General features: G+C 57.2%; 13 protein-coding genes across 13 annotated transcripts; 8 read left to right on the plus strand and 5 right to left on the minus strand.

Moving 5' to 3' along the window:
- Nucleotides 1–1,405: 1,405 nt before the first annotated feature.
- C8Q71DRAFT_717558 (uncharacterized protein) lies at nt 1,406–2,569 on the plus strand (the record flags this gene model as incomplete). The annotated part of the gene is made up of 3 exons (XM_047921171.1): nt 1,406–1,548; nt 1,608–2,019; nt 2,081–2,569. The coding sequence occupies 3 exons, from the start codon at nt 1,406–1,408 to the stop codon at nt 2,567–2,569; spliced, it is 1,044 nt and encodes a 347-aa protein (XP_047773385.1).
- A 178-nt stretch (nt 2,570–2,747) lies between these two features.
- Nucleotides 2,748–4,347, minus strand: C8Q71DRAFT_887488 (terpenoid synthase; the record flags this gene model as incomplete). The annotated part of the gene is made up of 5 exons (XM_047928591.1): nt 2,748–3,447; nt 3,511–3,793; nt 3,846–4,020; nt 4,078–4,143; nt 4,179–4,347. The coding sequence occupies 5 exons, from the start codon at nt 4,345–4,347 to the stop codon at nt 3,031–3,033; spliced, it is 1,110 nt and encodes a 369-aa protein (XP_047773386.1). The 3' UTR covers nt 2,748–3,030.
- Nucleotides 4,348–6,141: 1,794 nt separating this feature from the next.
- Nucleotides 6,142–7,130, plus strand: C8Q71DRAFT_788308 (uncharacterized protein). The gene is made up of 5 exons (XM_047925209.1): nt 6,142–6,443; nt 6,496–6,542; nt 6,597–6,657; nt 6,708–7,035; nt 7,094–7,130. The coding sequence occupies exons 1-4, from the start codon at nt 6,223–6,225 to the stop codon at nt 6,745–6,747; spliced, it is 369 nt and encodes a 122-aa protein (XP_047773387.1). The 5' UTR covers nt 6,142–6,222; the 3' UTR covers nt 6,748–7,035; nt 7,094–7,130.
- C8Q71DRAFT_788313 (uncharacterized protein) lies at nt 7,131–9,034 on the minus strand. Its single transcript, XM_047925210.1, has 8 exons — nt 8,941–9,034; nt 8,628–8,883; nt 8,400–8,570; nt 8,083–8,351; nt 7,974–8,026; nt 7,820–7,921; nt 7,408–7,759; nt 7,131–7,343 (listed from the first exon to the last, which is right to left on the minus strand). The coding sequence occupies exons 2-8, from the start codon at nt 8,859–8,861 to the stop codon at nt 7,211–7,213; spliced, it is 1,314 nt and encodes a 437-aa protein (XP_047773388.1). The 5' UTR covers nt 8,862–8,883; nt 8,941–9,034; the 3' UTR covers nt 7,131–7,210.
- A 239-nt stretch (nt 9,035–9,273) lies between these two features.
- C8Q71DRAFT_799569 (putative methyltransferase-domain-containing protein) lies at nt 9,274–10,674 on the plus strand (the record flags this gene model as incomplete). The annotated part of the gene is made up of 5 exons (XM_047925895.1): nt 9,274–9,804; nt 9,870–10,011; nt 10,064–10,150; nt 10,207–10,357; nt 10,410–10,674. The coding sequence occupies 5 exons, from the start codon at nt 9,274–9,276 to the stop codon at nt 10,672–10,674; spliced, it is 1,176 nt and encodes a 391-aa protein (XP_047773389.1).
- Nucleotides 10,675–11,165: 491 nt separating this feature from the next.
- On the plus strand, nt 11,166–14,606 carry C8Q71DRAFT_386729 (Rho GTPase activation protein). Its single transcript, XM_047918236.1, has 13 exons — nt 11,166–11,596; nt 11,656–11,709; nt 11,966–12,081; nt 12,138–12,279; nt 12,329–12,574; nt 12,627–12,755; nt 12,807–12,930; nt 12,986–13,128; nt 13,186–13,441; nt 13,527–13,667; nt 13,723–13,828; nt 13,885–14,023; nt 14,127–14,606. Exons 1-13 carry the CDS (start codon nt 11,267–11,269, stop codon nt 14,184–14,186), a joined length of 1,986 nt encoding a protein of 661 aa, XP_047773390.1. The 5' UTR covers nt 11,166–11,266; the 3' UTR covers nt 14,187–14,606.
- A 419-nt stretch (nt 14,607–15,025) lies between these two features.
- Nucleotides 15,026–16,261, minus strand: C8Q71DRAFT_799571 (uncharacterized protein; the record flags this gene model as incomplete). The annotated part of the gene is made up of 2 exons (XM_047925896.1): nt 15,026–15,274; nt 15,395–16,261. 2 exons carry the CDS (start codon nt 16,259–16,261, stop codon nt 15,026–15,028), a joined length of 1,116 nt encoding a protein of 371 aa, XP_047773391.1.
- Nucleotides 16,262–16,267: 6 nt separating this feature from the next.
- On the minus strand, nt 16,268–17,333 carry C8Q71DRAFT_788343 (histone-fold-containing protein). The gene is made up of 4 exons (XM_047925211.1): nt 17,022–17,333; nt 16,895–16,952; nt 16,733–16,842; nt 16,268–16,681 (listed from the first exon to the last, which is right to left on the minus strand). Exons 1-4 carry the CDS (start codon nt 17,046–17,048, stop codon nt 16,565–16,567), a joined length of 312 nt encoding a protein of 103 aa, XP_047773392.1. The 5' UTR covers nt 17,049–17,333; the 3' UTR covers nt 16,268–16,564.
- Nucleotides 17,334–17,344: 11 nt separating this feature from the next.
- Nucleotides 17,345–17,979, plus strand: C8Q71DRAFT_911599 (histone H3; the record flags this gene model as incomplete). Its single annotated transcript, XM_047929135.1, has 4 exons — nt 17,345–17,427; nt 17,484–17,542; nt 17,598–17,747; nt 17,809–17,979. Exons 1-4 carry the CDS (start codon nt 17,388–17,390, stop codon nt 17,977–17,979), a joined length of 420 nt encoding a protein of 139 aa, XP_047773393.1. The 5' UTR covers nt 17,345–17,387.
- On the minus strand, nt 17,826–19,764 carry C8Q71DRAFT_788348 (CRAL-TRIO domain-containing protein). Its single transcript, XM_047925212.1, has 8 exons — nt 19,635–19,764; nt 19,441–19,565; nt 19,207–19,352; nt 18,981–19,139; nt 18,847–18,909; nt 18,711–18,787; nt 18,523–18,620; nt 17,826–18,447 (listed from the first exon to the last, which is right to left on the minus strand). The coding sequence occupies exons 1-8, from the start codon at nt 19,735–19,737 to the stop codon at nt 18,247–18,249; spliced, it is 972 nt and encodes a 323-aa protein (XP_047773394.1). The 5' UTR covers nt 19,738–19,764; the 3' UTR covers nt 17,826–18,246.
- Nucleotides 19,765–19,842: 78 nt separating this feature from the next.
- On the plus strand, nt 19,843–21,831 carry C8Q71DRAFT_788350 (RNA polymerase II-associated). The gene is made up of 9 exons (XM_047925213.1): nt 19,843–20,055; nt 20,112–20,341; nt 20,397–20,616; nt 20,670–20,898; nt 20,953–21,108; nt 21,179–21,382; nt 21,431–21,677; nt 21,731–21,745; nt 21,809–21,831. Exons 1-7 carry the CDS (start codon nt 20,039–20,041, stop codon nt 21,671–21,673), a joined length of 1,299 nt encoding a protein of 432 aa, XP_047773395.1. The 5' UTR covers nt 19,843–20,038; the 3' UTR covers nt 21,674–21,677; nt 21,731–21,745; nt 21,809–21,831.
- Nucleotides 21,832–22,963: 1,132 nt separating this feature from the next.
- C8Q71DRAFT_862890 (uncharacterized protein) lies at nt 22,964–24,508 on the plus strand (the record flags this gene model as incomplete). Its single annotated transcript, XM_047928088.1, has 3 exons — nt 22,964–23,122; nt 23,178–24,084; nt 24,141–24,508. The coding sequence occupies 3 exons, from the start codon at nt 22,964–22,966 to the stop codon at nt 24,506–24,508; spliced, it is 1,434 nt and encodes a 477-aa protein (XP_047773396.1).
- An 893-nt stretch (nt 24,509–25,401) lies between these two features.
- Nucleotides 25,402–27,052, plus strand: C8Q71DRAFT_788357 (uncharacterized protein). Its single transcript, XM_047925214.1, has 5 exons — nt 25,402–25,455; nt 25,604–25,868; nt 25,933–26,217; nt 26,287–26,637; nt 26,700–27,052. Exons 2-5 carry the CDS (start codon nt 25,776–25,778, stop codon nt 26,943–26,945), a joined length of 975 nt encoding a protein of 324 aa, XP_047773397.1. The 5' UTR covers nt 25,402–25,455; nt 25,604–25,775; the 3' UTR covers nt 26,946–27,052.
- Nucleotides 27,053–27,316: the final 264 nt, after the last annotated feature.

Raw genomic sequence — 27,316 nt, forward strand, 5'->3', positions numbered from 1 at the left:
ACACCCTACCTCCACAGCGTGGTTACAGAATGTAAGCTTCAAGACGTACTTCGGAACTCACAAGTTAGTAGGCGGTTGACTAGTAGCTCATAGTCACGCTGAGCTGTACCTCTGTTCTGCTCTGCAAACACCAAAGCTCCAGCCATAGATAACTCACTCCCGACTACATTTCGTAGTGGATGGGAACAAACAAGGAGAATAAGGATTCGGGAAAGTATAGCAGGTCCGTCAGCGAGACTGCTGACATCGCTCCAGTCGCCGTCGCCAACCTCGGAGGAAATGGCGAGGTGAAACATAGTGATTCGTGAGTGGTTCTCGGGATTCACATCTCCTGCTTATGCGTGCATAGCATTGAGTCAGGTATGGCGCGGATAGATTGATCATTGAGCGGGCAACGCACTCGTCCTCTCGAAGCGCACCGTCGGATTCGCCGGTCCAAACGAGCCACGCACCTAAACGTGCTGCATACGGAACCTAGGCCGTTTTTGTAGTCGTATCGACGTGTCACGACTTTGCCGTTCGACGAATATTACTAGGGACTATTGATCTTGCAGTTTAGATACTGTCGTGGTTTCTCTGCGTAGGAGATGGTTCAGTCGCGACTCGCCAGCGTGTAAGGATAGCAGTCAAGCGCTCAAGCGCCCGGTACGGACCGTAGCCCGGGCCCACCGACTCGACGCCGCTCTCTTGTCTGCTCAGTGTCCCTCCTTCGAATCTTGACAGGAACTCAGTGGTCTGCTTGTCACCACAGTCCATTCCGTGCAGTCCTCAAATTTTTCTTGCAGTGTTGTAACAAAGCCATTCCCTGGAATCGTGGTCAGTCGTCCGGACTTTGTTTAACCGATCCGCACCACGTCTTCGGTACGTCCGACTATAGCATGCATCGATATTTTGTGACAGTCATTTTCAGGGAGAAAACAATCTCGTCATTCCCAGTGACGGTGTCCGTAATGCTGGTCAAGGCCGAGTCACAGGATACGACACTGAAGGTTCGTGCTATTCTGTTCTCCGGAGGCGCTGCTGCGAATCTTCAGGCCGCGAAGGAAACTGCCTTCAAGTTCCACCCTATCAGCTACCTAAGTAGCATATTGCCCACGTATGCTCTTGGCGCCAGATCGCCTGACCGGTGCACAGATTTATGGTGAGCTACGTGACGTATGTACGTCTCATGCTGTTGATGCTGCAGTTGCGCTTGCCGTTCACTTCTCTTGGCGCCATCGGCCACTTATGGGTACCTGGCTAGCACGGCACATTCCACGACATCGGCAACGCATGCAGTGCATTCACATGATGGCTGTTGCGGCGAGCTGTAGCAAGGATATAAGTACATGATGCTCGACCGACATGGTCCGACGACGAGCCGCATCTCTAGCTGCTAGGCTCCTGCGTATCGCCGTTGGACGATATGACTTCTATCGAACTTGTGCTTGACCAACATCCCTTCATCATTGGCCATTCAGTCAGCGGAGCTGTTCTGCTCAACTTTCGTATGCTGCAAGACGACGGCATAGAGACGATACATGTCAAGCTCATTGGGCACATGCACGGGTTCGTTCGAATGCTAGAGTATATTTGCATACGCCCTTTCATTTATAATGATTGTGCAGGAGAGCAGACCACGGCAAATCGCATGAACGGAAGAACATAGATTTCCTTCAGCATATACTGCCCGTTTGGAAACGAGGGCAGGCCTATCCTCCTCCGGGGTCCGATGTCCTCCCGCTTCCCTTCAACATACCCTTGCGCCCCGATTTGCCGCCTTCTGCTAGTTTGCACGCTCGTCGCCTTCGTGGATCAATCAAGTACACGTTACATGCCATCGGCGATCGCCCGGGGCTGCTCAAGTTCAACAAGGAAGTGAAGCAGTATGTGACAGTGCAGCCGAATGGCACCGTCAGCGAGCCGGTACAGACTCGTCTAGGCAACCATGACTGGGATGGGCCGTGGACGACGATTCGAGCGAGCAAACACGTCAGCAAGTATGTCTTGTGGGGTGAGCACGCAGACGTGGACGTCCGCGTAAGTGCCATGTGTGCGCGCGTGCGGATGATGTACTTGTGCTGAAGCGCCTGAGCCATAGCTCACCGTTCCTGCGATCGACGCCGTGCCGTTACGCACAGCGATACCGTTCACGCTGTCCGTCACAACGCTCAGCAAGCCGCATCCGCGTGACTACGAGGGGCAATTATGGCCGAGCCCGCCATGCCAGCCAGAGGCGTACGATTTCGTGCTCAAGGAGGACGTGTTCCTTCGAATCGGCACCCCCACGAAGAAGAAAACGGGCAGCATTTCCCTGCGGCAGCCACCGCGACCCATGCACTTCGAACCTGCAAAGAAAGAATGGATAGCGGCGACCGGCGGACAAGGGCAATGGAAGCAAGAGACCACGATGAAGTCGAGTATACGGCTGGAGTGCCCGCCGACGTTCACGTTCACGTGGGAGGGTAAAATCCGTCTTGCTATCTCTGTACGATGTCCCCTTGAGTGCCGGATGCATGCGCTCACATCCGTTCGTCTTTCTAGTATCGTCTGTGTGTCACGGTTAAATTCAGTGGCATGCGTAGTTTGACTCTCGAGCAGCCCATTACGATCGTTCGCGAGCGCAGGATGTATTGATTTGTTCACTTTTTTTTGAATCATTCCCCTTGACTCATTCTACATTGCAAAGCGAGCAGGTGCGTCTCATATCTCTACAGCTACTCAGTGTACCAAGTTGGAGGTGCAAGCTGATGCGGACAGCGTGGAGCAGGACGGTTCATGGCTATACCATGACTGGTACGACTAGACAGTGACTGCATCTTATGCCAGTGATGGTTGAGCAGTGCCCAAGGCCAAAGTGTTGATAAAATACGCTCTCATCCATGTCCAGGTCGGCACCTTAGGTGGCTGCCGTGTCTCGATTGCCACTCAAGCTGGTTTGCGGGCAATCTACTGAAAGTGATACCGCCGGTTCTAATCAGGTGCTCTATGTATGGACAATGAAATAATGACAGGCAGGGAACTCTAGTCATGGATATAGGACGCTGACTGTCACACCGCCAACCCCTCCGTCTTGCCCCACAATTCGTCGATGACAGGTATAGCGACGTTCTCCTGCCTCCGATCGCCATTCAGCAGCTGCGGTAGGAGCTGCACGCGGCGCGTCCTTCCAACCTCTGCGCCCTTGCTTCCAAAGTACCTGCCGCATTCAAAGTGCCAGCAGTAGATGCCACGCGGGAAGTTCGCGACGTCGCGGAGCGCCTCGCGGAGCTGTTGATTCGTGAAGGCGTCCCATTGAGGATCAAAGGAATGGTAGGCCTTCAGGAACCTCTCCTGTAAAGTGATGTGCTGCTGGACGAGGAGATTGATAGTGTCGCCAAGGTTGAGCTTGTGTTCCAGCATGGTGACTGTGACGAGATTGTGCCGTGCGTCGCCAGCGCTTTGCTCCGTGTTGTACGAGATGATGTCCTAATCACGGCAGCAGACTGAATAGTCAATGAAATGTGCTGACACTAAGTAGGATCCACGTACATTGTCGATGATCAACATGTCCGTGACGCATGCGCTCATTTCAACCATGGCAGGGTGATAGACAATCTCGTCTGGGAGCTCTTGCAGCATGAGAGCGTATAAGGGGCGGAAGCCGACCGTATCCCGGCGGATAGCAGGATAGCCGTCCACTGAGCGATAAATGTCCTTGTCCCGATCCGCGGCTTCGTCAACTACGGATCTGACATACTTGGTGAAATAGTTCACGAAGCGACTCTGGGCGACGGGACCAACAGAACCGCTCTCGATCGCACGTGCCCAGAAGCTATATCTCAGAAAAATCAGCGTGAGTTTGGCTGGGGATGCGCTAGACTGACCGCCGGGTGATCTCTCCGAGGATGACTTCGCCTTCCAGACGCGGCTGGTCCGGATGATGCAACGCATCGATGACTGCGTCGACCATCTTGTGACACCCTTCCGCGTCTTCTACGTCGGTGTAGTGGTCGAAGACGAAGAAGAGATTGAATAAGTCGCAACCGGTCCTGAGCAGCTCTGACACAACATTTAAGTCCCACATATCGTGCCCCGATATCATGCATGTAGGCGCACCTCTGTCAGAGAACGGGTAGACCAGAGCACCAGCGAGTGCTACAGAGATCCCAGTAAGTTCGCATGCTGCCCGAATATTGAACGTCGATCAAACTACTCACCAACATTGCATTTGTCAAAGGCTCGCTGAGACGTTGCGTTGAACGCACAGAAGGAGCGGAACCACTCTGCGGACGCGGCCACGACCTCCTCCGCATATAGATTGATGCTCCGCGGCCAAGGCCAATGGTCCATAGTGTCGGGGAGGCTATAGTAAGTCGGCACACCCATGTTAACTAGGAGGTGCGTTGCCTGCGCTGCGACAGATACATCTGGTTTATATACCGCGGTCGGTCCTCCGGAGTGTATGCGCGTCGTCCCAGTGTCAATACAGGACTGACGCCACAGGCTGAGACGGTCTCTCTAAATTGAGCCGGCAAATGCATCCGTGCACGGTCACTTCGCCTCTGTGAAGACACAAGTTACTACCGAATGTATGATAGCGTGAAACCGACGGGTACTAACCGAGCGTCATACGCAGCAATCCTGGAACCTGGGGGTGCAACATACTAGTATGCGCCACAAGTGGTTTCGCTTCCGGTGAGATCATGAAGTGTACGAGTAACGCACAGCAGGCTAGGTGCATAAGGGAAGGTCTGTACGAGTCGGCAGTAGTTGCATTACCGTAGAGTCGGACTTGGGCCTAGTATGTACCGCCCGACGAAGACATTCCCGGGGCATGGCAGTCGTTCAAAGTGACAGCTGATGCGAACGACCGGGGAAAAGGGTGCTGCCGGGGACGCTAAGTGGTGCGACATTCTCTGTATCCATCTTCAAACCCGACGATGGAGTAGGAACCCCCTCCGCGTACGATAGAGTCCTCAGATGACATTCGGGGGCTGAGACTGCAAGTTGCACGAGCAACGCAGTGCATCGGCCTGAGCAAGATTGGCCGTGTATTTCGCACGGTAAACCGTGAATGATAGGAGGAGGAGGAGGAGGAGGAGGGAGGAGGGGTCCGTTTAGTCACCGGCCGATAGCGCACGCGCGTCGATAGGACCGAGCGTCAGACTCTGCAGACGAAACAACGAGGTCGCCGAGAAGCGCCGCTTCACATTTGAAGGCTGCCGCCAGCCTGCGTGTCTTCGGAGAAAAGGAGCATGAATGGAAGGACAATGGGAAGAACTGTGACGAGGGATCTAACACACCATTCATATGGCACCGACGGCACCGGGCAAGGAGCTTGAGACGGATTTATCGATATAGGCCTCGGGCTGGGACTGCGATCCTATCATCACGGCTCTCGTGTTCACTAACGGAGACCTGAGTCTGAGTTGGGTCCTTTGAGTTAGCGAGCTCTCATACGTGCCTGTGTCGCGGCGCCTTGGCGACGAACATGCGAGCTTTGTCCGTGAGCTACTGCTCATTGACAGATGTGTACTTGTGGATGGGGTCGAGTCAGACACCAAGCAAACGGATGAGCTGAGCTACACACCAGTTCTCTCAGTTATGTCCCAGTAATCTCGCATGTGAGTAGAAAAACTAGTAGTCCGCGAGCACCATTTCCACTGAACATAGGATGGCTGGAGGACACCACGGTCGTCCCACGGGTCGAATAGACGACGATGGGTGGCTATGACCGCTCGGGCAGCGTCGACCGCCCATTCCTCGGAATGACCCGCGCAATGGTTGACCGTCGAACCTGCGCATCCTTGCGAGCCTAACGACTGAAGTCAAACGGGGGCGACATACGGGATGGTCTGAAGGCAATGATCATCGAGTTATTCGCAGCTACCAGCTGCAGGTCGGGTGCATCACCTTGGGTCCCAGATTAGAACTTGACAGGAAGGTCTATGTCGGAGGACTTCCCAAACCCGGAAGCGCCCGGACAGAGCGTGCGCCACCGGCCCCATTCCCAAAATAACACTACCACCGACGCAATGCGCACTGACGTCATTCGGTACGCCAGCCATTGGCAATGCCTCAGCCACCCACCGGCTTCGTCACCATGGCTCTACGTGAACCACGCCCCAAGCTCCGCCCGAATCCCTACAAAAGCCTCCCTGACCGCCGCTCGTGTCCCCCCCACCTTCGTCACGACTCTACCTCACGACCTCACGACTCAACCGCACTCGCAACCCTTTTTGTACACTTCTGACGCATACAATGGCCGCCGTCAACCCCGCCGCTAACACCACCACCGGCACTACCGCCGGCGTCGCTGCGCCTTCGTATGGAGCGACCAATACCGGCGCTGCCCCTGTCGGCACAGGCGCAGGTGTTGGCACAGGCGCAGGCACAGCTCCAGTTGGAACCCGAGCCACAGCAGGCGGCACAGCCGCAGGGGGGCCGGGTGCCTCTGGCTTCCTTCTGTTCATCCTTGCCTTGTGAGTGTGTCGTAGTACGTTGTTCGAGCGAAGTCTTGACACGAGTGCACAGGTTGCTACCACCCGTCGCCGTGTTCTTCAAAGTAGGACTTCGAGCTGGTACGTCCATGCAAACGCCGCAGTCCTCCGTCGTTTAACGGTCAATCTGTGCAGAATTCTGGATCAACGTCCTCTTGACCATACTCGGCTGGATCCCCGGTATCCTCCACGCCTGGTAGGTCATCCTCGACGTGCGTGTTGTATATGATGCTAACCGAACGCTAGGTGGGTCATTGCGACGACGAGGACCACTGTGACGTACTAGACGCCTTGTACGGCAACCCATACCTTCCTCTCTAACGACCGTGACCCGATGCGAGATGTATTCTTAGTGTGATGAACCCTCCATAATGTAGCCATCCACGTACCGGAAGGAAGACACTTGGTTTATTGCTCCGTTGATATCCCACACTGCCGCGGGACGGAGGGAATTCTGCGCTCCTGCGCTTCGCAAGGGCCTCGACCGGCGCGAACACCGATGGTGGGTTGGAACAGGCAATCTGTGTGTGTCCAGATAGCCTAAGCCTGCGCTCTCGTCAGCAGCGACGAACAGCTTGATCAACAGCTCGGTTCGATCCCCTCCGCATCAAACTGAGAAGATATCGGCTGACCCATGTCCGCGGTTGTGCCCCGTATTAGCACGCATTCTCATGTTTTGATGTTATCATTTTGAGTGGTGCAACAATATAGATAGCTGTGCGCGACGGATCCAAGGGCAGAACAGTTGCTTATGCCTTCCGGAGTGATGGTGGCAGGCCGCCCAACGTCATCTCCCGGAAGGACTCCCAAACCCGAGGACCATACGCATAGTACCACAGCCCAAACATCGCGCCGCCCAGGTGCGCATGATGGTCGAACAGCCTATTAGTATCACAGCATTCAGTTCAAGAGCATCCCATCGCGCCCGCTGCAATGTATGACTGACCTCCATCCGCGAATGACACCCAGGACGTCCATGCCCATGAGCCCGAACACGCCGTACTGGATCGGGATCGGCGGCGTCGGTGGAAAGATGAGCGAGATGTGCACCTCGGGGAAGGCCATCGCGGTGAGCGTCACGGCCGCGTAGATCGCGCCGGATGCGCCGAGCGACGGCTTGATGCTCGCGAGGGCCTCGCGGCCCGTGAGCGTGGAGGTTGAGCGCACCGCGGCTGCGCCCTCGACTGTCGATGCGGTCGACGCGGTCGACTTTGTGGGGTTGGCGAGCCGGGCGATGAGCTTGGGGTACTTGAATCTGGCGGAGGCGACGTGGGAGACGAGCGAGGAGAAGAGTCCGGCTATGGGAAGAGTATATCAGCGGAGGGAGGCCGCAGTAGGAGGCTGTCTGGATAACTCACCCGAGATAAAGAAAGAGAGGAAATGCCACTTGGTCGTGGACTCTCGGAGGTTGGAGGGGTCCTCCTGCTGCTGCTTCGCCAGATATAGCGTCGCTGAAGACCCTGCACGAATTTGTTGATTGGTGCTTGCGGCAGTCAGAGGCGAATAGCTTACCGAAGCCCAACATGGCCATCATGTTGAACAGTAGATGTATGAAACTACTGTGACTGCGAGACGATTGGTGTCAGTGAGCAGGCGACGATGTAGATAGTATATACACTACCTGAACGTCGACGTCAACATGGTGTATGACAGTCCAGAGAGAGGATGGTGGGCAAATGTCCTGAGCATGAAAGGCCCCATCTTCGGGAGTTGCCAAGCAGCCCATACGACGCCGTTCACAGCCGCGAGCATATAACAGACTCTCTTTCCCTCGGGAGAAGTGTAGTACGTATCCGCCACATATGCGTAGCTGTAAAGCGCCATAACCTTGAGATGATCAGAGAGTGCTGATAATGATTTGATGAATTTATGTAGCCCATATTCCAGTGTCTATAGTGGCGTGAGCGAACGAATAAATGCACAAACGAGGTTGCGCACTTCGCGCAGCTCTGTGCGTTCGGCCTCCCTGAGCTCGGCATTTGATGGTGATCCGCCTCCGAGCGGCCAACTGAACGATGATCCGGTCAGCTTGTTCGTCCAGTGATATGTTTCGAGGTTCGTCTGCCTCGCAGCTACGCCAAAGGTCAGGAGCGAGCCGAAGACGAAGAACTACGGCAACCGTCAGCAAGACTGGATCGTAATGGTAGCTCTGTCAGTGGTACTTGCGAGGACTTGGTTCCTGATCGAGGGAGGCCCTATGCGTTCGCTGAACGTGAACATTGGTGGCTGTTTCGCTTCGATGTGGGGCCCCGCTTCCTGGACACGGGCTTTCGAGGACGAGAAATGACTGCGTCCCTCTCCCACTAGTTGCCTCGGCTGCGAGCGCAAAGTGGAGCCCGAGAAGTACCGACATTGTGGTCTTGAGAGACATCTGTACGGGCGTAGTGTCCAGAGCATCATGGGACCCGGTGACGCTTGCGAGCTAGAGCAAATGAGTGGTTCAGCCACGCAGCTGATGAGTCAGCGTATGAGATCTCACTCTATCTGAGTCTCACTTGGATGATGGTCGGGGATGTATGTACGAGTGTACGGTACCTAACCAAACGAGCTGGCGTTGCCGAACGAGAACTCAGAAGACGCGTTTGGACCCGGCACGGACGCGTGGCATGACACGCTCACGTGATGAAAATATGTATGCACGATCGCTTAGCCGCCCAAGCTCTATCACTCTCCCTTGCAAACCGTCGTGAGTTCATATTCAGTGCCTCACAGTACTGCCCTGCGTGTACCGATGGTAACCTGACGCAGATTCTGGCAAGTGATCAACTCAGCTGCATCGAACATTGCCATCTCAAAGCCGTGAACGAATGAAATGTTCTTCTACTTGTCGTTCCTTCGACCCCCGCCATCCCAAGCACTTCCGTCGGATTCAGTCTCGATCACACCACAGGTTGCCAATGACTTGCGCACGGAACTACTTGACAACGCACAAGATATCTACTATGCCTGGTGTCTCCCGCCTGCACCGCATGCTAAGCCAAACCAGCTCCCTGCTATCACCAAACCCCAGAAGCTTACGACATGGAGACAAGGAAGTGCCTACAAGGAACTGTCAGTCCCGACTCCGCCTGGGATCAGGGAAGGCCAATCCTGCTGCCTCCTCCTCACCACCCATGCACAGGGATACCCGCATCTCATCAACCTCGGATCGACAGATGTCGGACAACGCCCATATCCGGTCATGTCGATGCCTATCCTGTTTTGCTCGAAGAATTCGAAGGGGAAGTCACCGGCGTACTCAGAGAAACAGGAACATGTGGAGCGTATTTACCGGATACCGCTTAACTCGTCAGAACAGGTCTTCATGCGCGTGAAGGAACAGACATCGTTTGATTTGGACAAGGTTCGTCGCCCGGACCTAAATGATCCTATATCCCGGTTGCAAATTTTGACCTGAGCTTTCGTCAGAAAGTATGGGATAGTGGGATAGGACTGAGCTCGTGGATCACTACCCTCGCGAACGACGACAGCATCGCTAGTAGCGCAGGCATCCTCGCTCGTATGAAAAGTGCAATTCTATCTCCTGAGCGTCGAAGTATAATCGAGTTAGGCAAGTCAAACGATCTGCTCGCAGTCCTGGTTTCTCATGCGTTCATTAACAGGTGCCGGGACGGGCATGGTATCTTTGACCCTCGGGGCATTGCGTTCTGCAAAGGCTCCTGATGATAGCCTGTTGACGACAGACCTAGGTGTGCTGCCTTCTCAGTCGCGTCTGATTTCATTCTCTCACACACCATCCATGAAGCATCCGCAATGCCCCTACTCGAGCACAATATTTCGAATAATGCCTCAATATTTCGTTCAGACGCGAGTCGTCCCAGAGCACTCACATTGGACTGGGACGAGCCGCTTCCGCCGGAAGTGTCCTCCGTGCAGGACGGGTTTGACGTGATAATGTGCGGCCGCTTCGCCGGACTCTACCGTTCACACTAACCGTGTACACCCTAGCATGGCGGATGTCACGTACAACACATCTGCATTCCCGTCGCTTATACGGACAGTCTCAGATATTCTCCGTCTCCGCTCATCGGTGCCGCCATCGACGCCCGAACTTCGAAAGACCATGCTACTGCTCGGTTACAAGGAGCGCGACCCCGCAGAACGGATGTTATGGGAGATGATGCGAGACATCGGCGTGCGTCTTGAGAAGGTGGATGAGAGGCGCGGCGCAGGCGGCGACCCCGTCGAGATATGGATAGGGACAGTGGCCTGAGGTGAATAACTTCCACTCATAGCGCCTCTGTACTGAAGGAGTTCAATTGCCAGCAATTTGCCAGTGCACCCTGTGACTCTGTCGCGACGCAGATCGGGCGATGTTCGTGCTTTGGCGATCATAGAAGGCCCCATCAGCTGCCGTTGCATACACGATTGTCCCATGAAAGATCGCCGTCATATTTGAATGCTTTCGAGTGTTAGTGAGTTACATGAACAGTTGCATGCCTCGCGCTAATGCAGCCATGATCAATGAGCCAGGTTGTCAAGAGTTTTGGTGTTGTGGGACTCACGCGGGTCTGGACGCAGGGAAGTTAATTTTCAGACTGTCTGAGAAAGGACTGTAGACGTACAGACCATGTAGCGTGCAGGCAGTATGCAGGCAGTCGAATTCGAATGTTGCGGTCCAAGACAAGTATAGCGACCTATAAATAGAGATCGCGCGCCCGGTTAGATATGTCACGAAGAATGTACGTAAGCGGGCTACGCGAGGCTCTCGGCGCGCTTGGTCGCCACAGCAGTGCGGCAGGCTTTACTCCGAGCTCACTGCTTCCCCTGCAACCGGCGCTGGTCCGTCGTCGCCGTCGCCCACAATGAGCGAGGGACGCTACTCTCCATCCTCCTGGGACCACGCCGACGGCTCCGAGACCAACCACTCCGCCAACCACTCATACGAACCAGGGCCGCCCGTCGAATCCCGCGAATCCCTGGACGTGAACGGAGCGGTGCCTCCGACACCGACCAAGTCCACTTCACCGCCACGCTCGAGTACGGAGTCGCCGACGAGGCTCTCATCTCAACGATGGCGTGACAGCACACTGCAACCACCAACGGAGGTTCCGGACACGGTGACTGTGGACAGTGCTACACTGGTAGAGCCGAGTTTCGACGAGAATGTGTTGAGGGCACTATGTGATTTGGACGTAAGCCTGAAATTACTGTGCTACCTTGCTTCGCTGAACGGAATGCTGTACTCTTGCAGTGCGGAATACCATTACTACTAGATCGAATTAAGCAGAGCATGATCTCATGTCGGGTACGTAGCCCAATCTCCCTTCGTTCAGCAACAGGGTGCCCCGTTCTACGCGCTGCCATAGTGCCGTGAGCCGCATGCCATCCACACCTTGTGCGGATGTCAGCTCTCGCCAGGTGTTCCTGCGCGATGCGCACGCCTGGCCGCGACCTGGGGTTCGCACAGGTCTGGGCATACGGCTGCTGCGCAAGGAGCTGCGTCGACATGTCGAGCGATTCTATTTATGAAAGCTACTGATCATGACTGTCAATATAATCAGGAAGCCGCCAGCTTCTTCAAAAAGAGGGCTCTGTTAGAGGAAGAATACGGGCGCGGTATGCAGAGGTTAGCGAAGGCTACCTCTGACGCGTACTCATCGAGCGAAGGAAAAGCTGGGTGCGTTAAATGCTCATTACCGTGCTCTCCGGCCACGCCTCGCTCACTGTCCCCAGCACCTTCGTAACCGCATGGCATTCCGCCCTGAGAGTACATGAGCAAATGGCGGACAACCGTTTGCGCCTGTCTCAACGACTCAACGAGATGAGTCAAGAGCTGTCCACACTAGCGAAGGAGGTCGACTTCAGCAGGAAACAGGTAAGCATCGAACGCGCCTCACCAGACACTTCATCTGAAAGTAGAATAGACCAAGGAGCTTGCTAGTCGCTACGAGAAGACCTTGCAGGAGTCGGAGGCAACAACGGAGAAGTGCAAGGTCCGCGTCGACGTCACAGCAGAAGAGCTGGAGAGGCTGCTTCTGCAAAAAGAGGGTGAGTCGATGAAGGACTCGCAGCTGCAGGGCAGAACACCGGGCGGCGCTTCCGGCAAAAGGGTGATCGGCAAAGCTGTGGCCAAGGGCGGTATGTTGCTGAAGGGGCGAAATCCGGGAAATGTGCGTTCGGTAGCACCTGCTGTGAACATAATCTCTGACAGACGCGATGTAGCTTCAGCGACAAGAAGAGGACATACGCGCCCGGATGTCAAAGGAGTCGGACGCGTACCGGAAAGCCGTCACAGAGACACAAGCCATCCGGCAAGAATACTTCAATTTCCAATATCCGCGTCTACTTCGGGTGCGAACCACTTCGACACGCTCCGCTGAAGTCTACTCACCAGTCATGCAGGCCTTGAAAGAGTGCGTGGACGAGATAGATCTCGGAACACAGTATCATCTGTCCCGCTATGCGTTCCTTTGCGAGAGCGTCGTACTCAGTGACGGCACTACGCTCACGCCGGTCGACGACAGCGGTAGGCACCCTCCAAACAGCTGTACATTGACGCGCCGTGATGAACTATTCTCCAGCCACGCTCCCGGGCCTCAAGACTGCCTTGGAGTCGATCGACAACCGCAGCGACTTCAAGACGTACATGCAGAACTACGCCTTCGCGCACGGCGGTGCCAACAGCAGAGGCCCGCGCCGGGACGGCCCGCGGGAAGAGGGCTTTGTACGTCCTGTCGTCAGATGTCGCCCGTGGATTATCCTGACGGAGCACGCCCTCTAGCTCCCGCCAATCGCCGCGCTTGCGCCCCATGCCGCGAGCTCGCCCAGCACGTCGAACACGCAAATCCCGGACAGAGGCCGGCCGACGTTCGGCGTCGACCTTGCTGAGCAGATGGCACGGGACGACGTGGACGTGCCGTCGATCATGGTGAAGTGTTGCGAGGCGATTGAGAAGTACGGCCTGAAGTCACAGGGCGTATACCGTATCGGCGGGACCATGACCAAGGTCGCCAAGCTGAAAGAGCGGCTAGACAGAGGTGCGCCGTTGTTTCTCCATGCTTGCCCCGTGATGCGGTTGTTCATTCCATGGAACACCGACACTGTACCCGGTGTGACATACAGACCTGGATTCCGTGAACCTCGACGCCGAGGAGTGGTCCTCCGACATCAGCAATGTCACGAGTGTCCTCAAGATGTGGCTCCGAGAGCTGCCGGATCCGCTCCTAACGATACATCTGCACGGTGCTTTCCTGGAAGCTTCCCGTGAGCACATCATCTGTCCGTTCATAGTCGTCTGCTTCATGTGGTGGCGCCACAGGGAACGACAACGAGCGCTTACGACATATACGCTTGCACGAGCGTGTCAACGACCTACCCGACCCGAACTACTCCACCCTCAAATACTTCATGGGCCATCTACATAAGTACGCCGTCCAGCGGTCTGCGTGCTCCGCAATTCACCGACCGCCTTGCCTTGCAGGATCGTCGAGCACGAAGCCGAGAACGCGATGTCCGTGCAGAACCTGGCCATCGTCTTCGGCCCCACGCTCTTCGGGCAAATGCTGCCGGGCATGAACGGGCAGCTGAACGGCATGGCGGACGCGGGGCTGCAGAACAAGGTGCGTCTCCCACAGGGCGAGATCCCGATCGGCCGATCGTGCAGAGTCTAACGGGTGCCTTCTCCCTTCTTCCCCACTTCGCGCGGCGCGCGCGTTCACACAGGCTATCGAGACCATCCTAGAACATTACACGGATATCTTCGTCGACGACAACGAGGCCTAGAGGGCCCCCAGTACCCGCGCCCGCGCCCGGGCTTCTCCTCCATTCGGTTCATCCACTTTATTTATCGGCATCGAAGCACCTATTGATACCCGCCTATCCCCACTGTATCGTCTACGCCACGCGGGCACTGTCCCGCCGTTGTTGTTGTCGCCATCCCACCCATTACCTTTCCCCCCTTCCACGCACGACTCCTCTGTCTGTCTCACTCGCTTGCAGGGTTCACGGTTGACGGATGCGGGCGCGGCGCAGCCCGCCCAATAATGTATTGAACTACCTGTAGTGTCGTACTTCTACGCCTCCGTATATCTTATTCTGTCAGCTCCGCATGGGTATCAATGTCATTACTGTTCTACTCTGAGTTCGGACCGTGGTGTCAACGATGATGATGCATAGCGTGCTGCGACTTCCGTGCTGGTGCCCCGCACCGGGCCCGGTTGTCCTGGCCCTTGACGCACAGGGCACAAGGCGAGGGCCGAATTGGCACCGGGGGACCTGGAAGAAGTCGGCTGGATGGGTATTAGGGTAGGACGCGGCCTGCCCTGATTGCTGGACCTTGCCTGCCATCACGCGGTGGTGCCGCCGGACCGCTGCACGGAGGCGGTGCCGTCCGCCGCGCCTGCGCTGGGATTGCCGCGCGCGGTGCGTATGCACGTCCAGGCACGCAGTCGGGCGCGCTGCGGCCGTCATGGCGATCCGCCTGCGAATGTGAATGTGCGGTGAACGGAGGGGCCTGGCGCACCGTCGGCCGTCAGTGAGCGTGCAGAGACGAGATGCGGACGGACAGCGTACGGCGGTGGTCATGCTCCTGCACGGGTGCGCCGCGCCTACGTGGCCGCATCCTAGCTGCGCGTGTACCGCGGGGGCGACTTGGAGACCCAGATGTGCTCGGGGCCGGAGAGCGTCCACTCCGTCTTGGACGGGAAGACGACGGCGCGGAGCGACGGGCAGCTGCGGCCCCACGTCTGGCAGAGGTTGACCTCCTCGAGCGAGGAGCCGAGCCCGCCGTTGAGCGCGGGCGTCGCGGAGAGGTCGAGCAGGCGCAGCGCGGGGAACGCGCCGAGCGCGGGGGACAGCCCGGCGAGGATGCTCTGGCGCAGGCGCGGTGCAAAGGGAGTGTCAGGGTCTGTGCGGGAGAGGAGGGAGAAACGGACGGGGCATGGGGCATGGGTGGGGAGGGCCGGGCGGGGTGAGGAGGAAGAACCACTCACGATGCCCGTAAAGGAGTGGTGCAGGGTGTGTCTGAGCGCGAAGCGGATGCGGAGGTGCTCGACGCCCGAGAGGTGGCCGGAGACGGCCTTGAGCGTGTTCGGGGTGACGGAGACGGCGGAGAGGTCGAGGGTGCGCACGGGGGCGCGGCCGCGGGCGAGCTCGGCGAGCTGGCGCGGCGCGAACTGGTCCTGGCCGACGAGCGCGAGGTGGTGGACGGCGCGGCCGGGGACGATGGACTCTGCGGCGGCGGCGGTGCCCTTGAAGGCGGAGAGCTGGGGCAGGTGGTCTGGGGCGAGGGCGAGGGGGGCGTGGTGGTCGCCGAGGACGAGGTGTTCGAGCGTGCGGGTCGCGGCGAGGAAGTGCTGGAGGACGAGGGTGTCCGGGGCGTCCTTGACGGGGATGCTGCCGGGGCCCATGCCGTAGAGGGCGAAGAGGCGGAGGGCGGGGAAGCGGCAGCCGGCGAGGACGGTGTGGACGGAGACGGGGACGCCGACGAGGCCGAGGGCGAGGTCGAGGGCGTCGAGCTGGGGGAGGCGGCGGAGGGCGGCGTTGAGGGTGCGGAGGACGGGCTGGACGAAGGGCTCGTACTGGTCACGCGCGCTGGGATCGGTCTGCCATCGGACGGTGAGGCGGCGGACGAGGTCGCGGAGGTCTGGGCGGGCGAGGAGGGTCTCGCAGCAGCGGTGGAGGCGGTGGGGGAAGGCGGACGAGCGGGGGAGGCTCTCGGAGATGAAGATGTGCGCGTAGAGGATGCGCTCTGCGACGGCGCGGAAGCGGTGGCAGACGCGGGCGACGCGGGCGAGCTCGGCGGGGCGGGGCTGCAGGTGGGCGAAGATGGCGTCCAGTGTCTCCGTGGGCAGGTCCATGCAGTCCGCGGGGTGGATGCGGCGGTCGGAGGCGGCAGGGCGACTTTATACGCGACGGGGCGGAGAAATCACGGAGGGCGAGGCGGGCATCCTTCCCAGCCGGCAACCGAGGCACTCGCCTCCGCTGCCAGCCACGAAGCCCCGGAGCGGTCCGCGCATCCTTCTCGCACTCACGGCGGGGCCTCGGAGCGGGAGGGCTGCGACGACACGCTGGGCGAGATGCACGGAATGCGAATACTGTTGTACAGTAGATAGTGATACACCGAGTATGAACCGAGTCTAGCGTCCGCCACAACCAACCCCTCATGCCCCGAACCCGTACAACGTGCGCCCCGACCGCTTCAGCGCGTACACCACATCCAGCGCCGTCACCGTCTTCCGCTTTGCGTGCTCCGTGTACGTCACAGAGTCCCGGATGACCTGACGCGTCCCCATCAGCATGCAACTCACCGCCGCGACAATGCTACTCACATTCTCCAGGAAGATCTTCAGCACCCCGCGCGTCTCCTCGTAGATGAGACCGGAGATACGCTTCACACCGCCTCGCCGTGCAAGACGACGGATCGCAGGCTTCGTGATACCTAGACCGGTCGTTGGAAGGGCGCAGCCAGAAGAAGTCGAGGGTTAGCTCACCTTGAATGTTATCACGGAGAATCTTGCGGTGACGCTTCGCACCACCCTTTCCAAGACCCTATCAAGCGCAAACACCCCCGTCAGCTCGAAGTCCCTTGTCCGAATTCAAGAACCTTCAGCCACCCACCTTGCCACCCTTTCCACGGCCAGACATGTTGATTTGTTAGAGAGGTTGTTGAGAACGAAGTGTTCGTAAGATTTGCGAGAGGGGCCTTGCGTCGACGAGGCAGAGGCGGAGTGCAGAGAGAGACGAGTGGGGGCACCTCGAGTGCTCGGAGGCCGGTTATATACAAGCGCGGGCCACGCTCACGTGCACAAGTTTGTTGAATCGCATTCAACGCGTCTCGCGCACGTGACAGGCGCGCTCGCGTCCGCGTCGCGCCTCTATATAAGAGAGCGCCCGCCTCAGCCACTGGCCCCCCACTCCCGCTTGCCCGCCGCACCCGCCCCACGCCTACACACTCTCAACACCCCTCACACTTCACAATCAGCAATGGCTCGTACCAAGCAGACCGCCCGCAAGTCCACTGGTGGTAAGTCTCAACCTCACTTGAACCGTCAAGGTCTCCAACTCACCCCGACCGCTCAGGCAAGGCGCCCCGTAAGCAGCTCGCTGCAAAGTCCCAAGCGCGCAAGACCGCCGCAGCAGTAAGCCCCACCCCCAACTCTGACCTCCCACCCGCAGCTTACCCCGCGCCTTCAGAACGCGACCGGCGGTGTGAAGAAGCCCCATCGTTTCCGCCCGGGCACGGTCGCCCTCCGCGAAATCCGGCGGTACCAAAAGTCGACCGAGCTCCTCATCCGCAAGCTGCCCTTCCAGCGGCTCGTCCGCGAGATCGCGCAGGACTTCAAGGTGCGTTTCAAGTTCTCTTCAGTATCCGTCCCCGCCTTGAGCTGAAATTGACTTCGCGCAGACCGACCTCCGCTTCCAGTCGTCCGCCGTGATGGCGCTCCAGGAGGCGTCGGAGGCATACCTCGTCTCCCTCTTCGAGGACACCAACCTCGCCGCCATCCACGCGAAGCGTGTCACCATCCAGCCCAAGGACCTCGCGCTCGCGCGGCGGCTCCGCGGCGAGCGCTCATAGACTGTCTCGGCGTGTATCCATAGGTGTATTGTCTCTGTACTAGTATTTATTCCGTCTATCATTTTCTTCTGTCGTGTGGCTCGCATGAAGCACGTAGGATATGTACATGCAATATGATCATGCACATACCATTCAGCTGCGCATTGTATTGAGTGGTTAGTAGACGAGCCGAATTCCCATTGAGACTAGAGGGGGGTATTCCAGAAATAAAGCAAACTAAATCAAGCTACAGTAGATCCACCACCACGATCGCAACAGGGCAGAGGCCTAATCCCAACCCAGAGCCTCGCCGCCATACCGCTTCGGCAGCTCCCCCGCATCAACAAGAGGCAGGAGCTCCACGCCGATCACCTTCGGGCCCGTGCCGACCATGCTGAACTTCTCCATCGTCTTCGCGGGCACGAGCGCCTTGAACAGCCAGAAGACCCACGCCATGACCGTCGGCACGTTGACGAAGAACTTCCTCGACTGTGTGAGTGGCACGCGCGCGCGCGCATCTCCGTCAGCGAGGGGGTCTGGGAAGAGGAAGGGGAGAGGACGTACCAGGAGCTCGGGGTAGTAGCTCGAGAAGAGCGCGGAGGCTTGCGAGGCTGCGGCCTTCTGGCCGGGTGTACGCGACATCATGCTGACGCCCTCGTAGTCTGTGTGTACCGGCGAGCCCATTCAGTATTCAGTGAACGAAAACGAGGGCGGTGCTGCGGCGAAGGGGGTCGAGGGCTCTCGGCACGCACCGTGGATCTGCACCATCTGGTCAACGTTCTCGAAGTCGAGCTCCTCAATGCACTTCTCCATGAAGGCGACACGCCAGCTAAGTATACCCGCGAGTCAGCGCCGCGTGCCTGCCGCAGGAGACCGCGAGGGACGCACCGCAGGAACCGGTCGACGTCACCGAAGACGGCGTTCACGTCGGAGCCACCGTATATGTTATAACTGTGCGCCCGGCGCGGGGATCAGCATGCCTGCGAAGGTGTTGACTCCCAGATGGATGCTGCGCGACGTACACGACTGGGTGCCCATCCTTGCTCTTGCCGTAGATCTTACCAAGCCCGCCAAATATCTTCTCGGGAAATTCCTCCTTCAGAACCTCCGCAAGCTTGAAGTCCTCTCGCCACTTGAGCGTGTCGGTGAGCATCTTGCGTGCCTCAGCAACCTTGAGGTCCCTACACGCCGAAGGACGTATCGCGTCAGCAAGCTGACACCCAAGATGCGTGGCCGCGACACTCGAACCTTGCGCGCAAGAACTTGATGAGCACGACGCTCACACGGGCGTCCTTCGGGCTTGCCGGGTCGATCTGCACGCCCCAGAGGGTCACCGGGGCCTGCTTGTCCTCCTTCGCGGCATACGCCTCCGCGAAGATCTCCGGAAGCTGCGCCTACAATACCAGCAAGCCGCCGGCAGCGCCAGTCAGCACCCGCCCTCGCACAGAGCACGTATATTTGGCCCGCAGCGCGCACACGCACCCTGAGTTCCTTCACGGCTGTCCATTCTGCGTCGCTGAACTTCCGCGTGAGTGTGTTCTGGGGCTCGTCCCCTGCATCATCGTCGCCCTTCTTCTCCTGGCTATCCGCGGCACCGGCGTCTGCACCTAAAACGCAGCGTGCGGGACTGGATGAGATTACCTGTCAGAACGTGCGATGGCGAGGGTGCCGCTTACCCGGTGCTGGCGTCTCTGGGATAGGAACGGCTGCGGCGACCTCGGGGGCAGGCGCGGTGTCGGCGGGCGTCGTCGTGTCGGGGGCGGGAGTCGTGTCTGACATGGCGGTCGAGAGCAAGCTGCGTCGAACCCTGCAGAACGCGGTCTGGTCGCGCGACGTGAAGGCTAAATAATCTTATCTGATAAGTCGCGGTCGCGGTGACAATCGCGCACGTGCCCCAGGGATTCGGGTTCAGTTGCAGTTCGATTGCGGCTCGGCTACGTAGCGGTCTTCAGCCACTTGCGTCTGCTGCCTCTGTCACGGCTGAGCACGCTACTGCAGGGCTGCATACACTCTATACTCGCTTACTCCCTGGAGACTTTGACATAACTCCAGAACTACCGCCTACTAACCGTGATTTAAGATGAGCTTCAAGAAGAGGTGCGCGTCCACCTCCGCCGACACCGGGGGTCTTCGATACTGACGAGCTGCCTCAGCAAGCTCGACCTCCTCATCCGAGTACGGTACTCGAATCCATTGCCAGCACCACCATGTCCCCCAAAACTTCTAGACATCCCAACAAGCCCTTCGCGCTATGCGCGCCCAGAGTTCCTTGACGACATAGCGGCCGACACACCGCTACCCATGGTTGTGGACGGAGATCTTGGCATGCCACTTGACCTGTCCCAATGGGACTGTCTGTGGGACGAGAATGCGGATTCTCTCGGTGAGTGTCCCCGTCTTCGAGAGATTGAGGACCCCCTGAGAGATGCATTGCATAGAGTTGAACCCTTCTGAGGAGACGGCACCAAAACCAGACCCAAAAGATCTCTTCATGCTAGTCGACCCCACGTCCTCGGGACCCTATGTCCACAACGGCATAGGGCCGTCCGCTCTCGCATCCACGTCAACGCCCTCCTCGATGCCACACGTAACATGGCTCAGGCGGACAGAATACCTTACCCGCGAAGCTTCATCTCGTCCAACTCCGTCGCAAGAAGTGTACGTACCGTTTCCTCGGTTCTGCCAGTATCCTAAACCTTATGTGGACACAGGAAGCAAAACATGAACGCCCCGGTGGATATCTCGCGTTCCGCGCAAATACACGACATCGAAGCGTCCTTCCCGGCGACCGAGACCTTCGACCTCAGCGCGCTCAAGCATCCCAATAAACCCGACGTTACGGCAATTGACTCATACGAGGTCTTCCCCGACGCCGAGATTTGGGCGAATGCATACGACCTCTTCCGGTTCTCAGAGCGGCCGGGAGAGCGCCCGCCTGAGGTGTGCCAATATTCGCTCATCTGTTTTTTCCAACTTCTGATCCGTCGACTCCAGGTCGATGACCCACGCCTTGACTGCGCCATCCTGCGGCCCATGGAGTCAGATGGCGACCACTTCTTGGCCTACTACCTCACGAAGGACGACGAGACCGCGCTGCAGTTCAAGCAAGAGCGACTGGCGCGCTCACCTGACGCCCCTGAGGAGGACGAGGTTCGTCCGAAGCCGCACACCTCATGTTCCGTTCTCATGCTAGCCCCCTCGTGTGTGCCGTCTCATATAGCCTATTCCATTCCACTTCGTCCGCGATTACGAGGTAGTGAAAGTGGAGCAAGAAGTCCCGAACGAATTCCTCCTCGTCATCGACGATGGTCATAACGCAGAAGCGCCGGAAGACGAGGACCAGAAGCCGCAGAAGGCCCGGGCGAAGGGCGCTTACTACAAGAACATCGAGCGCAAGATGCTGCTCAAGAAGAAGCGCCAGAACGTGCGTGCACCGTATCGGCTACGTGGGCTGGGCGCTGACAATTCGCAGGCGTACGAGTCGTACCACGATAAGTGGGACATCATCAAGATTACCCATTCCCCGATGAGTCAAGAAGAGGAGACAGAGCGCGAAGAGGCCCTTGCGGAAGTGATGGACCCTATGTACCTTCTGAACCGAGGTGAGGCCGACGCGGAGGGCGAGATAGACGATACATTGCAGGATGCATCGGCCCTGAACGGCCTTGGGGACGGTGCAATAGCACAGGATGCACTGGAGGTGTTCGGAGAGTAGCACGGTGGGTGTGTGACTATGCTTGGGCTACATTCCCCACTAACGGTTGCATTCCAGTCTGTCGCCCACATTGTGTGTATTCACTGTATAGGATTCCTCACAGCTCGCTGTTGTTTGTTGTCTTCTCGACTGCAGCACTTGCATCGCCGACAATGTCTGCTGCTACCGCGTTGTTCCGCCTGCGCGGACTATTTCGAATGGGGAAACCTGTGAACTCTGGCCTGCGGCCAGTTTGTCGATGTTGACCTACCACTGGCAATGATAACGAATCTACGCCGCCACTCGGAGCAATAACGTCCTCAATCAAACCCAATCACTTCGTTCGTATTTTGACGTATTGGAAGTTTTCTAGGCACCGTGGGGGGAGCTTCGCACCGAGGTATCTCTCCTTCGCGGGAGATTCGCGGAAACTATCGGTGAGGAGAACCGCACTTTAGTAATACTGCTTCATGCATGGCAACCTCTTTCCCTAACGAAGGTTTGACCCGATGGGGATGCAACTCCGTCGAATAGGACAAAGCTTTTCGCGGGATTCTGAGCACGTAGTACTTACCGTTACTCTGAGCCGTGTCAGGCGTTCAAAGTATTGCATGCAGGTTCACGGTGCGGGATTGATAGCTGAACTCTCCTACTTAGCTCACCATGACACCACCCAGAATGGTTCACAGTGGGTATCGATGTTGCGCAATGCGTACCAAAGCCTTCTCTAGCCGTGGAGACCCCACGCCTGCGTGACTACATCTCACGACCTCGTAATTCGACCACCGATATGAAAGCGTATCGCAGATTCACAGAATGGCGACACCGCTGCCATTCGGTTTACTCTCGCAGGAAGTGAATTGTCCCTTTCGGAATGTGTATTCAACGGCTGCCTGCTCCAAACTTTGCTCTTGGAGCCACGTTCAGTGATGGCTGATCGTTCAGGTGAATATCGACACGCTGAGGCGGAAAGGCAGGAGACGAGTAGTATTTTATGAACATAACTTGAGTATCTCGTGCTCATCATAATTGACCACAGCCCAGACGGGAACCCAAGGCTCCATTCCGCTCACTTCCTGCGCGCATGGTACCTAGCGCGGTTAGTGTCTTCCATCGTCTGCGTTTTTGGTATGGGCTCGCCCTTCAACGTCAACGGTGACTAGGTTCAGATTCTGGAGGCAGGCAATGAACGTCATGGCCACCGGCGCACAAAGATATTAATGGTGTCCATACTGTTCAAGCCTATATACGTCAGGAGTTTTGGGTTACCATCCTCTCACATTTTCTACTGCTGCATATGTCCACGCATCTATGGCCTACTGCGAGTTGCCGTTCGGTGGTGTCTCTAAATCACGTGACACGCGCTCCAGTAGCGCCTACAAAGTCCAAAAAGGAGCAGGTACCGGTGATGGTTATCATCGAGCGTTGACGAAGGCAAACCCTCGCAAGTGGCCGAAACCTCTCCAGAAGGTACGCTGTTTAGTGTTACAAAGCGAATAGCAGATCACAGGCCTTAATCTCATAGCAACTTGGCGCAGGTACTCCAGGGCGACCTATGGCGACAAGTTCAGGCGTAGGCTCCGACCGCGACACGAGCCCTCCTCAGGGACCGTCGGCGCTGCCCCTCGAGTTATGGCACCAAATCTTAGCATCGTTCAGCGGACCGCATCCAGCAGAGGACATCCTTTGCAAAGATCCCATGGATGTCCACTCATTACAAGCATGTTCTCTAACATGCCGTGCGTGGCTCCCCATTGCCCACGAACACCTCTTTCGATATCTTGGCCTCTTGGTAACGAGCGCAAATTGCGAGGATGCAGTCATCGCGGTTATGGAAAGTCTCCCTGCCATAGGGAAATACGTCCGTGTCCTCTCTATCGGGCTCTCGTTCTTGGAGTCGCGGTTCGTCAGGCAGACAGACGTGCTTACCCATTTTCGACCGGTCGCCCCGATGGTCCCCAACGTGAACTCCCTCGTTCTCGCTAGAATCACCCTCCAGGCTCCTCCCGACAACATGCCACCGTTCACAGCACTGTTCCCTTCGCTGCACTCGTTGTACATAGGCAGCATTCAGCCGGAGCTGCCTGTCCTACATACGTACCTGACGGCCTGCCAGGGACTTCGCGAGCTCACGCTGTTAGGCGTCCTGTACTACGAGCTGAACTTCTTGTCGATGGTCGTTCGCGCATCGCCCAATAACGGCATCAACATCGCTCCGGCTCCTCCGGAAATATCGGAAACGCACATGGCTACTGTGCTCGACTGGATGACGCCGACTGAACCCTCTGCGCCGATAATCCTCGACACTCTGGAAACGAGCTGTAGCTCCCCATACGAGCAACGGGCCTTAGCGACGTTCGTAGGAGACGAAGCTGTCCATGTAAAAGGCCTCGACATCGGTTTCCACCTCTCTGAAAAGCGCATAGACCGAGGTGACATCTTAGTTCAGCTGTCCCTGCTATGACCGACATTGACCAGTATCCCCCAGCACTACGAAATCTTCTGCCGTTCTCCAGTCAATATGTCGAGACGCTCAACATTCGTTTCCCCCAAGTTGACTACGGCAGCACCCAAGCGATCATCAGGCATATCCTTGGCACAATCGACATGCCCGCACTCAAGACGTTGTCTATCGTTTACAGCGTGCGCAGGACGTCCACATTCGTCGCCGCCCAGCCCGACTACGACTTATCACGGTTACCGGCATTGAAGGCCGCAAACTTAACGATCAGCAATGCCAAGCGCGGCATGTCGGATGCGGAGCGGCTGGCTATGACGACTGTGACCGCTTTCCTTGCGAGCGCGCACAAGCGAGGAATCCTAAATGTCACCGTCTTCGAAGACGCAGCGACATGATGAATGGTACACTCGTCAGATAGCTCCGTACCTGTGTACAATGCTCATGACATGTGAACTCGCTAGGGGGCATACATCATTTGATTCGCGAATCGTATTCAAGCGCAGCATCTAAATTTTTCGTTGGTGAAACTCCTTTGCTACGCATCGTGCGAGAATCGGGGCAGAGGGGAGGAGAGGAGTACTGGTATGTGACGGCCGGCCTCAGCTGATAGTGCACTATCAAAAACTGTGCTGACAAATGGTTCCGACAGATATACCGGAAGTTGCTGGTTGGCGGAATTGCCCTTCAATGAACACTGTAGCCCTCGACTTCGTGAATCAACAGGCGCGATGTAACTGGCCACAGGTTGGGTAACTCCGGATCGGGATGCTCTGGCAGTTTACTCAGCGCTTCGCGAATCCCGGGCCTGTGTTTGCAGTAGTCGAGTAGGCCGAGAACAATATCGCTCCATGTTTGAGCACAAGTCACTCGAGGTTATGCCATTCGTCGTCATCCATACGTCCGCGATGGCAATATGCTCTGCGTGCGCGTCTGCTGTGCAGCATGCGTGGCAAACAGTACAACGCAACAAACTCCGACATTGAACGTTGTCGATTCTCATCAGGAGTTATGATCACAGTATGTTCAGTGCAACCCAGTGTCGCAGTATGTACTTGGTTTGGAGGAGTCGAGTATCCACTACACCGCACCTGCAGTGTGACGCGACCAGAACGCTGCAAGACGGAACCGATTGGAAGGAGGCCTCGAGGTCTGAAGATCTGAAGATCCGACCTGAAAAATTCGCCAGATCGCGGGACATTTACCAATAAGTTATGCAGATCTGATTCGTCGGAACCAAATCTAGATGCCGGTGCGCAGAGCCTTTGGAGGCTTCATGCTACGCAAATGCTACGGGCGGCCTATCACCGCGGTTTCATGATCCCCTTCGACTCGATGTCTCTGGCTCTCCCGATTGCCCACATTCGAGTCCATGTTGGTCCTGGAGGAGGAGGAGGAGGAGGAAGAGGAGGAGGAGACGGGTCCATTTAGCCGCAGTGTACGTGTGTCTACTACACGCGACTGGAACTGAATCGCGCCCAGCACCTTCGTCATACTTCGATTACTCAGCATATGCCGAATAATTGTTCCCCCGAAGTTACCGGGAATCGTGCACATATTGGCAGCGGTTGAGAGCGGAGGGTTCCAGTATAAAGCCACGAATATGATCCTGCACATAGGCAAGCCAACCTTTCCTTCATCACCACATAGCAAGATCGAACCTTCATGAGTGCGAACAAACCCCTTGTGCTCGTCCTTGGCGCCACTGGGCGTACCGGGCGCCCTGTCGTCAAAGGCCTCCTGGAGTCAGGTCGATGGGTGCGTCTCCAGTGCTTGGTATCTCATGCCTGCCTTGCGATTCCAACTCGCTCTGACGATTCAGAATGTTGCCGTGCTGACGCGCTTAGCCTCGGCGTCCAAACCAGAGGTAGACGCGCTTCGATCGCAAGGCGTGGAGATCCGCATCGGCGATTTTGCAGTCGACCCGCCGGCGAAGTTGGCAGAATACGTCAAGGGCGTTGAAGTGCTGCTGAGCGTTGCATCCGCCGATGTGCTCGATGCGCAGAAGCCTATCCTGAAGGCGGCAGTGGATGCAGGCGTGAAGAGGCTCATCCCTTGCGACGTTGGCACTCCCGGTGCAAGGGGCGTCAGAGCTCTGCACGATGAGGTGCGTTCTTTGATACCCTCAGCTGCGTCTTCATGATGGGTATGCTGACCTAAAGTGTTGCGCCTTCAGAAACTCGATGTCAGAGACTACCTCAAGGACATCTGCGCCGCATCCAATGGCGTCTCCAGCTACACCTTCCTAGACATCGGGTGGTGGATGCAGCTTGCTGTGCCTAGCTCATCCACCAAGCCAGCACCGCTCGGCCCGCTCAGTGACGACTACTTCACCGAAGACGACAAACCGGTGCTCCTTACGGACGTCAACCACATTGGACCGTACGTCGCGAGGATCATCGGCGACGAACGGACGGCGAACCAGTATGTCATCATCTGGGAAGACGAGTTGACCCTTCGAGAGTACCGGGAGATAGCAGAGGCCGCAAGCGGAGAGGCAGAGGCCATCCGGGCGAAGCGTGTCGTGGTATGCCGTTCTAGACTATCATTCTTTTCTCTTCCTCGTGTCTGACACGCCATCAATTATAGCTCGACAGAGCCGCGCTAATTCAGCGTGCGGCCGAGAACAAGGCGAAGTATACGACTGACAGAGACTACTGGTCTCACGCTACGTGGGCGTTCTCTGAATACATGATCAGCATCCACTTCCTCGGCGAGAACACGCTGGCGAACGCGAAGAAGCTGGGCGCACTCGACGCACAGGAGCTCTATCCCGATATCGTGCCGACGGGGTTTGCGGATTTTGCTAAGGAATTCTATGGGGCGACGCATTGAGGCGTTCGCTCGTCTTGAGCTCACACGCTGTATGACGCTTGCGGAATCTGGGCGCTGGACAGCAGTGTATGATTGTACAGTATCATAATGGCCATGAAGTTATCGCGAGGCTGCCTGGCGCCGTCTGGGAAGCTCGGACATCAACAAACTCTTGGGGCTGAGTATGGTGAGAGGGATTGGAAGAGAGGGGCCGGCGACGAGGGCACGCGCCAAACGACCTCTTGACAGCGATAGTAGCGCTCACTTGCTGAGTAAAGGCTTCTTCGAGATGGTACAGTATATAATTAACTTCGCAGCGGCAAACACCATCATGATGCTATCGAGCTACGGGTCAATACCATCCATAGGAAAATCAACCTCCCGATCCCGCA

Source organism: Rhodofomes roseus (assembly GCF_022264815.1).
Source record: "Rhodofomes roseus strain CIRM-BRFM 1785 chromosome Unknown C8Q71scaffold_34, whole genome shotgun sequence".
Taxonomy (NCBI): Eukaryota; Fungi; Basidiomycota; class Agaricomycetes; order Polyporales; family Fomitopsidaceae; genus Rhodofomes; species Rhodofomes roseus.

Coding starts and splice junctions, on each gene's coding strand:
- C8Q71DRAFT_788308 (XM_047925209.1), top strand. CDS start 6,223: ATGGCCGCCGTCAACCCCGCCGCTAACACCACCACCGGCACTACCGCC. Junction 6,444..6,495: donor CTTCTGTTCATCCTTGCCTT/GTGAGTGTGTCG, acceptor ACGAGTGCACAG/GTTGCTACCACCCGTCGCCG. Junction 6,658..6,707: donor CCCGGTATCCTCCACGCCTG/GTAGGTCATCCT, acceptor ACCGAACGCTAG/GTGGGTCATTGCGACGACGA.
- C8Q71DRAFT_788348 (XM_047925212.1), bottom strand. CDS start 19,737: ATGTCAGACACGACTCCCGCCCCCGACACGACGACGCCCGCCGACACC. Junction 19,566..19,634: donor CCCAGAGACGCCAGCACCGG/GTAAGCGGCACC, acceptor GCTGCGTTTTAG/GTGCAGACGCCGGTGCCGCG. Junction 18,621..18,710: donor CCAGATGGTGCAGATCCACG/GTGCGTGCCGAG, acceptor CGGTACACACAG/ACTACGAGGGCGTCAGCATG.
- C8Q71DRAFT_788343 (XM_047925211.1), bottom strand. CDS start 17,048: ATGTCTGGCCGTGGAAAGGGTGGCAAG. Junction 16,953..17,021: donor GCCGTGGAAAGGGTGGCAAG/GTGGGTGGCTGA, acceptor TGCGCTTGATAG/GGTCTTGGAAAGGGTGGTGC. Junction 16,682..16,732: donor TGAAGATCTTCCTGGAGAAT/GTGAGTAGCATT, acceptor GGGACGCGTCAG/GTCATCCGGGACTCTGTGAC.
- C8Q71DRAFT_386729 (XM_047918236.1), top strand. CDS start 11,267: ATGAGCGAGGGACGCTACTCTCCATCCTCCTGGGACCACGCCGACGGC. Junction 11,597..11,655: donor GGGCACTATGTGATTTGGAC/GTAAGCCTGAAA, acceptor GTACTCTTGCAG/TGCGGAATACCATTACTACT. Junction 12,082..12,137: donor TCGAGCGAAGGAAAAGCTGG/GTGCGTTAAATG, acceptor CACTGTCCCCAG/CACCTTCGTAACCGCATGGC.
- C8Q71DRAFT_788350 (XM_047925213.1), top strand. Junction 20,617..20,669: donor CCAACTCCGTCGCAAGAAGT/GTACGTACCGTT, acceptor ATGTGGACACAG/GAAGCAAAACATGAACGCCC. Junction 21,109..21,178: donor ACGCCCCTGAGGAGGACGAG/GTTCGTCCGAAG, acceptor CGTCTCATATAG/CCTATTCCATTCCACTTCGT.
- C8Q71DRAFT_788313 (XM_047925210.1), bottom strand. CDS start 8,861: ATGATGCTCTGGACACTACGCCCGTACAGATGTCTCTCAAGACCACAA. Junction 8,352..8,399: donor AACGCACAGAGCTGCGCGAA/GTGCGCAACCTC, acceptor ACGCCACTATAG/ACACTGGAATATGGGCTACA. Junction 7,922..7,973: donor GATGGCCATGTTGGGCTTCG/GTAAGCTATTCG, acceptor AAATTCGTGCAG/GGTCTTCAGCGACGCTATAT.
- C8Q71DRAFT_788357 (XM_047925214.1), top strand. CDS start 25,776: ATGAGTGCGAACAAACCCCTTGTGCTCGTCCTTGGCGCCACTGGGCGT. Junction 25,869..25,932: donor TCCTGGAGTCAGGTCGATGG/GTGCGTCTCCAG, acceptor CTGACGATTCAG/AATGTTGCCGTGCTGACGCG. Junction 26,638..26,699: donor TCCGGGCGAAGCGTGTCGTG/GTATGCCGTTCT, acceptor CATCAATTATAG/CTCGACAGAGCCGCGCTAAT.